Source organism: Medicago sativa, chromosome 4 (assembly GCF_051527215.1).
Source record: "Medicago sativa cultivar Bolivia chromosome 4, Bolivia_mono, whole genome shotgun sequence".
NCBI lineage: Eukaryota > Viridiplantae > Streptophyta > Magnoliopsida > Fabales > Fabaceae > Medicago > Medicago sativa.
The window spans coordinates 73,471,437-73,480,124 of NC_140752.1; the positions used below are offsets into that span (position 1 = coordinate 73,471,437).

Genomic DNA, 8,688 nt, shown 5'->3' on the forward strand with positions numbered 1-8,688 from the left:
GTAGGCTTGGCTCCTGGGGCAATAGGTATGTTAGCCTGGGGGGTAGGGTGGTCCTGCTCAATTATGTGCTTAATGCGATTCCTATCTTCTATATGTCGGTTATGAAAATGCCTGTTTTGGTTTGGAAGAAGATTGTCCGCATTCAGAGGGAGTTCCTCTGGGGAGGGGCCAAGAGGAGTAGGAGTATCCCGTGGGTTTCGTGGTCGGTGGTTTGTAGGCCTAAGCGGGAGGGGGGCCTGGGAGTGAGGGATCTTCGTCAGGTTAACCTTGCGCTCCTGGGCAAGTGGAGGTGGCGGTACCTTTTAGGGGAGGGTGGTATCTGGAGAGATATCATTCTTGCTCGCTATGGCGGGTGTCTCCCCTCTCCCCATTTTGGTGGTAGGCCTTCCGGCCTTCGGGGGGTTTCCTCGTGGTGGTCGACTATCTCCCTTCTGGGGGATGACATGGATGCTAGCGGGGACTGGTTTTCGGATGGGGTAGCTAGGGTGATCGGGAATGGCCTCTCAACCCATTTTTGGCATGACCCGTGGTGTGGGAATAACCTTCTCAGAGTTAGGTTTCGTCGGCTGTTTCGGCTCTCTCTTCAACAAGATGGTAGAGTTGGGGAGTTAGGAGCCTGGGTGGGGGGTGTTTGGGAGTGGGACCTTAGGTGGAGGAGGCCTCTCTTTGTTTAGGAGTTGGACATGCTTAATGAGTTGCTTGTGGTGGTTGAGAGGACTGCGCGGGCTGACAGAGAGGATAGGTGGGCCTGGACGTTCAGTTCTGACGGTCGGTACTCGGTTAAATCGGCTTATGGTCACCTTTTAAGCAGCGTGTCAGGTACCGGCGCCCCTGTTAGCGAGGTCCTTCAGGCGGTTTCGCGGGTTTGGAAATCCGGTGCACCTTCGAAAGTGGTTGTTTTCTCTTGGCAACTTCTCCTCGATAGGATCCCTACCAGATTAAACCTTAGTCTTCGTGGTGTCCCGCTCCCAGTAGGGGGCTTAGGGTGTGTCTTCTGTGATGCGTCGTCTGAGTCGTCGGTGCACTTGTTTCTTTCGTGCCCTTCCATCCTTCCGGTGTGGTATCAAGTCTCTAGGTGGTTGGGTTGGGATTTTGTTATCCATTTGGGGCTAGCTCAGCAGTTTCTTTCCTTTATAGGGCTAGGTAGGGGGAAGCGTGTTAGAATGGGTTTACTTCTTGTTTGGCATGCTGTTATTTGGACCGTCTGGACGTCCCGTAATGATCTTATTTTTTCTGGTGGCATCCGTGGTGAGGGGTCCGTGGTGGACAGAGCGAAACTCTTAGCTTGGAAGTGGTTCCTGGCTAAGTACCCTGCTGTTTTATCTTGGTTTTTCGGGTGTCAAACATTGATTACGTTTGAACCTTTTTAACCTTTGATATCTCATTTTTTCTTGGGAAGGGAAAAAATAAGCAAAACCCTTGAGAATCGAGGTCCGGGAGTTGTTTTCGCTACGGGAAGGTGTTAGGCACCCATAACGACTATAGTATCCTATAGGAACCGTCTTTACTTTCTACGCGCGCGCTTTATTTTTAAATGCTATTTGAAAGAGTTATTTACACCTAAGAGTTTACTAAGTGAAGAATTGGAGGGAGAAGAAGATGTTTGAATTTTTTTATTTTATTTGAATTGAAGGGATATTGTTTCCTTGCCTACGTACCCTTTTAAGGGGTCAAATCCATCGTAGTTCTCTTCCAAAAATGTTTTTGTTTGTTTTGTTGGTTGATTTTAAGTTTGAAAATTGGAATTTGAAGAATGGAGATTGAGAGGCCTTAAAGACATGAGATTTAAGAAAAAGTCGGGTTTGATTAGTTATTTTTGGAAAAAAGTCAAGTATGATTAATTTTCATTGAAATTTGATTAAGAAAATAAAAAGGAAAATACAATGGGATTTTGATCCCAAGGTTTATTTAGAAAATGATTTGAGTGATATTGTTCATATTTTTCGGAAAATTGATTTTTCTAAGCATAAAACCTAAGCATTCATCTAAACATGCAATCCTAAACATACATCTAAACATGCATACCCTAGGCATATATCTAAAGATATCTATGTGATGTGTGTGCATGTGTCGGTGCTTGTGTCGGTGTACATCATTATAGTCCATTGTCCTTTACATCATGCCCTAGTTTACATTCTATGGTCTTGCAAGAAATTAAAATTGCATAAAAGTAAAGTACAAAATCCCTAGGCTTTACATTCTAATTTTTGCATGAATTTTAAAGTGCGAGAAAGATAAAGACCAAGAATATAAGATGGAGAATGAGATGCCTTATGGAATGCATGAAACATGGAATGAAGGAGTTAGTAGCACATGATAATATCAAGAAAATAAAGCAAGTAAAAGTTACTATAACAAAAGCAAAGAAATTACCACAAAACATAGCAAAAAATGATGCAAAGCATAGCTAAAATTACACCACAAAATACAAAGCTCACATGACTTATAATCCTCACATTTTAACGCATTTTAAAGACATGAACTCAGATTTTAAAATGGGAATCAAAGGGATATGAGAGACCATGCATTTTAATGATGAACTTAAGCATATTTTCATTATTCATTCACAAACAAATCTTGCAAAGCAAGTAACTAAACACAAGGCACACACATATAGTAAAAACACATTCAAACAGCAACAAGACCTTCACAAATCATATATCATGAATCAAAAAACATCCATCAAGAATTGGAATTGAAATCACACAATTTTCATAGGCTTTTTACATAAAGTTTCACAATTAAAGCACTAAAACACCATACTATTTTTTTTTATCAATTTTCTAACACAACAAATATCATAAAAGGACTACAAAAAAAAGTAAAGAAACATGTATGAATTTTCATGGAATTTTTCAAGGATTTTTAGACTCAAAAATATACAAAACTTCACAAAATTTAACAAAAATAGTAAACAAATTAGCAAGAAATACTACATATTTTTTTTTCAGGTTTTAACGCATAAAAATATCACAAAAATGTCAAGAGGATTGTCAAGAACAAATATGAAATTTTTAGGAATTTTTTAATAAAGTTTTGGACATATAGGGGTAAGATTCAGCAAAACAGTGCTTAAAATAGCAAGAAATTCAAGACAAAACGAAAGAAATAAGCCCAGCCCAAACCTGCATGGATCCTGGATCATCCAAACGCATCAGGGGCGTTGGATTGATCCAGCTTCCTAAACCCTAGATCAGACGGTGGGGACTCAGGGTTCAAGGACGAACCAGACTGGTTCAGGTGAACCGGTCTGGTTCACTCCCCTTTAAAAACAAAAGAGGCCGGTTCAACCTCATTTGTCCCCTTTCCTTCTCTCTCTAACTCTCTCCTTCTCTCTCTAGTTCTCTCGTTCTCTGCAACTTCCGATTGTCTTCTCCGGCGGAATTGACCACCGCCGGTGATGACGGAACCCTAACTTCACCAGAACTTCACGATCTAAAGCTTTTCACCGTTTATTTTTCATTCTAAACACGAATCAAACACCAGAAATCACAAAAGAAACCTAGATCTATGTAGATCGGAACTTAAACTTTTCGGTTTTTAGGTTTTTGAATCTTCTTCGTAACTTCTTGAAACGAGGCTCTAATCTATGCTATTCTCTCCACTGATTATGATTATAAGCCTGGATTTTCAAAAGAAACGGTGAATCTTTGAGGATTTACATTTTTAGGGTTTCGTTTCAAACTTGTCGAATCTTTTTTGAACTTTTTCGAAAGAACAAGTTCTAAACTTGTTAATCCACGTTGTTTCACCGTTTACTTTTGTTTATGGACCTTCGATGATGATTGTAAGAGAAAACGAGAAGGTTCTTTGAATATACCTGTTGGAAACTGGAGATTCGAACCGAAAGAAAGGTGAGAAAGATGTTGAAGCTTCTTCTTCGTCTCTGATGTATATTTTGACTCAAACTTCGAAAATAAATCGAAGTTTCTTCGTCTTCTCACTCTTCGTCTTTTTTGAACTTTTCTGGTGTTTGATCCTTCTTCGTTTCTGCTTCGATCCTCTTCTTCTCTTCCCTCACCAAATCCTTCGTGATCGCAAATTCGTCTTTGACGAATCTTTGCTTGAATTGCGAAGGTGAAGATTCAGTGATGATAACTTTTCTGAGAATCTTCTATAAATTCGAATCAATTTTGTGTAGTAATTGTTGAATTGAGTTTTTGTGGTGAAATTGGTATGAATTTGTGATGAATTGGGGTGGTTAGGGTGGTTTCTGATTCTGTTACGGTGGAGGAAGTGGTGGTGGAAGGTTTGTTACGGTGGTTAGGGTTTGGAGAAGAGAGAGAAAGTTTGTTAGAACTTTTGTGATGATGTGTCAATGATTGAATGGTATCCCCTTGTGCATTGATGAGTTGGCCTCTATTTATAGGCCAGGCGTGATATTCTGGACCAATGTGGGACTGCCACGTAATCTTGGACTTGTTTTGGACTGAACTTGGCTCAAGGACCTTCCTGCAATTTCGAAAGTATCTGGACCAAAATGCAATTTTGACAAACTGGACCAATATGTAATTTTTAAAACTTAAAGGGCTAAAACTGAAACTGACAAAGACTTTATGGACTGAAATGGAAAAAAAAGAATTAGAAATGCAAACTTTAAAAGTTTTTTAAGGACTGAAATGGAAGAAAAAGGACCAAAGTGCAATTTTTAGAAGTTTGAGGACTTAAAATGAAAATTAAAAATAAAATTGAATTAAAATTGGTAAATGGACAATAACGTAAAGTGAAACTAATAAAAAACACAAAATGGACTAAAATGAACCAATTACTTAAATGAGGTACTTTAAAGTAACCTCTCTCTGTCAAAATTTTGTGTGAAATGACCAAAATGCCCCTAGGGACTAAAACGACTCAAAATGGCTCAGATGCAATTTTAAAGTGGTTTTAACATGGAATTAAAGCAAGAGCTTATTCAGACAAATTGAAAAGACTCAGAGACAATTTTAAGAGATTAAACAGAGCTTTTAACACTGGAAATGACTAAAATGCCCCTAGGGGCTAAACTGACTCAAAGTGACTTCAAACGTAATTTTTGAAATGGATTTTGACATGAGATTGAAGCAAGTACTTATACAAACCAATTGAAAGGACTCAAACAATTTTCAAAGGCTAAAATGAGTTTGAATGCAGGAAATGACCAAAATACCCTTTTTCATGAATTTTGCAAATAACATGAAAATAAGATGTAGGGAAAGATGCAATTGATCAGAGACATATCAAATGACTTGAAATACAAGAAAAGAAGAGCTAGTATTTTTAGGTCCAAAATTAGGGTATAACACCTGCCAGTCCCTGCTCCTTCTATGAGTGGGAGGTGCATCCCATCCTTTGTTGGCAGCGGTAGGGTGGTTGCGGTGTTTGTGGTCCTGGGGTTGTGGGGGGGGGGGGGGGGGGGGGGGTTAGGTGTGGGTGCATTGCCTCTACCTTCCCGTCCTGGCTTCCTGGGTTTTCCTCCTTGTGTTTTTCCTTGCAGGGTGCGGTGGCTGTGGTGGTTCTTTTCGAGGGTGCCTTTTCGGTGTCTCTTCGTTTTCCTTGCTGTTTTGTTTTGTTTAGGTGGTGCTTCTGGGGTTCTCCTCCCTCCCCGCTTGTGGGGTTAGAGGTTTTACCCTAGTGGTGTGTGTTAGGTGTCCTTGGACGACCTTTTGGTGTATTTGTACAGTTGCTCTTCTTTTATATATATATATATATATATATATATATATATATATTGCCATTAAAAAAAATGCTTAGTTTGTTTACGCGAATAACATAATTCAGAAGTCATCTTTTACAAATATAATAAGAAAAATAGATTTTTCACCTTTTTTTTTTGTTGTTGAAAAGACATCGGTTGAATCTATACCATTTTATAAAGACAAATCTAAAATTAACTACGATTTAGTCTAACATATTTTCAGACAAAATGACCCTTAACAACTCAATTAGTGTGTGTCTCTCTCTATATATATATATATATAATATAATATAATATAAACACACACTACCGTTAAACATTTTGTTTCTACAACTCATAACAACCTAATTTCTTTTTCAGAGTTAAATTTAAAAATATTTAAAATAGAAATAAAATGAAATTTAATAGAAATTGCGGGTAGACAGGCAGATCAGACCGTCTCTCCGCCATTGAATATAAAAGAAATCACAAGCGTAAAATGTTTAAAGTATAAATACAAATACATTGTTTTAGATATGCATAAACATGTAGAAACAAAATAGGAAAATTGCCATTTAACACTTAAATTCACAAGTAGACAGTAGTAGTCGAAAAAGTTTCTCATCAATTCATTTGGGTCATGAAACAAATTCAAAGAATCAATTGTGGAATTGAATTTTGAACAATGTTCGATTTGATTCAATTCATAGGGTCAGTTTAGTGCACATTATAGGATAGAGATATGATATGATATAGAACTGGATAATGATAGGAAAGGATATTGACATGATAAACATTTATCATATCACATGTTTCATGCACACATAATAACAGACATAATATCATATAAATCATAATTAAATGACAAAATTGCCCTTATAATTAATTATATATTTTAACCCTTTTTAATTAAATAAAATTAATTCTACAAAGTTATCAAACATAATTGTTAACCTTCTTCTTAAAAAAAAAAACCGTCTTCTTTATTTTTTTTTGTTGGAAATTGGTGAAGGATAACAATGAAATTGGTTTAGAAGAAATAAAATCACGATGGCTGAAATCCGTTTGTTAACCTTCTTCTTCTTCCATAGTCAAGGTTGAAATAAGTTTGTTTATGGTTGAAATAAACGGATTTTGACTATGGTTAAAATCACGAAATTGGTGTAGAAGAAATAAAATCCATTCGTTAACCTTCTTCTTCCTTATAATTAATTATATATTTTAACTCCCAATTCTTAAACATGCCGTGCAGAAGAAATAAAATCACGAAACAGAGACGTGAACGGCGGCACGTAGTTTTGCACAATGGTTGTAAGAACGGCAGTGAAGGAAATGGTCAGATCCATAACAGATAGAAGAGATGGTGCTGAAGATTTACGGAGGAAGAGGTAGAGATCGATGGATGGGAGCAGATAGGACATGAGAGATGAATTGAGAGAGGACAAAATAAGAATTTTAGTGCTAATCATAATAGGATAATTCTAACCCACCAAAAACTAAGGATACGAGTAACAAAAGAGAAGTGGGATAGGATTAGGAATAGGTTAAATTTATCCTTTCATGTTGGTTCACCAAACAACAGATTAAGTCAGGATATGATAATCTAATCATATTCTGTCTCCTTATCCTGCGCACCAAACGAGCCGTAACAGTAACAATAGAGATAGTCCAACAATACTTCAAATAATCTAAGATGTTACAAGTGGTATTAAACAGCAGACACGCGTGTTGAATTATCTTTGTTTTTAATCTAGTCGCACATGGTGGATCATCAAACGTGCAATAACACTTACTCAATTCGAAAAATTAATCTATGTAATTGCACACAAATGATATCTGATTCAAATAAAAAAATACGCAATAAGACAAGTGTTATATAAATAGTTTTTTTATCCATAATTCAGCCCAAAATGTTATCTAAAAAAAACTCAAAATCTTCTTATATATAAAAGTTAATCCGGGTGATTATTTTAGCCCTAATTTTAACCTAAAACCTAAGCTAACTTTTACTGTATTACCCCTGACCTATTTTGAGACCCCATACAATCTTCTTATATATAAAAGTTAACCCGGGTGATTATTTTAGCCCTAAAACCTAAGCTAACTTTTACTGTATTACCCCTGACCAAAGTTCACTCCAAAGTTAATACTAATCTCAAAACCCAACAAATCAGATATGCAACAAATCGGATACGTAGAAAATCACGTTATTTTTCTTAATGTGATGCCTTTCATCAAATTTTAATCTCTATCTATTAATCTTTCGACCTCGATCATTTTTGCGTTATTCTATTTGCCTCATCTTTCTCATTCCTTTTGTATTTTCAATTTTTCTTAATTGATTTTCTCTGCAATTCCCTACACTAAGCTATGCTGATATCTATCAACAGGTAGAGATTTTGTGTTTTGTTATATCTGAATCATGATTTTTGGTTGATGTACTTTTTCATGGTAACGCAGGTGGCTGTTTGTTGTTGAGTTTAATAGTGGAACTGAAGTTCCTTTTCATATTGCTCTGGGAGGAAGGAGAACGTGGTGAAAGAGAAGGAGAAGGATATGAAGGTCAAAGAAGCTAAAATTGAGGAATCTGTTGATGCTGATCAAGAACACCGTTCATCCAAGCAAGAGGTTGAAAATAATGGTATGAATTTGATAACTTGGATTCATTCATTTGTGGTATTTTTGTGATCATTGTTCTTGAATTTATTGTATCATAATTTGATTGTTTTGAACTGAAATTCAGCATATTTTGCATTCTTATTAAAAATGATTAGAATCACCATAGAATTGGTACCAAGTTGAATAGGAATAAACACCAAGTTTTTAAGAGTTCTGCAATTGTTTGTGGCCGATTTGCGTTGCCGCTACTTTCAATATCAAAAACCAATTTTTGATGATGACTTGAGTAACAGACCTTTTGATATACATGTTGTATAAGCTGATTGAATTTCCCAACCACGTTTTTCAATCTATTACTCCTTACTCCTCCACTTCTTCCGTAACTGCCGTAACTGCATTCTTTTTTTTTTGGATCT

General features: G+C 36.6%; 1 protein-coding gene across 1 annotated transcript; it reads left to right on the forward strand.

Annotated features, from left to right (window-relative positions):
• Positions 1 to 683: 683 nt before the first annotated feature.
• On the forward strand, positions 684 to 5,597 carry LOC146931700 (uncharacterized). Its single transcript, XM_085707681.1, has 2 exons — positions 684 to 1,327; positions 5,474 to 5,597. The coding sequence occupies exons 1-2, from the start codon at positions 684 to 686 to the stop codon at positions 5,595 to 5,597; spliced, it is 768 nt and encodes a 255-aa protein (XP_085563807.1).
• The last annotated feature ends 3,091 nt before the right edge of the window (positions 5,598 to 8,688 follow it).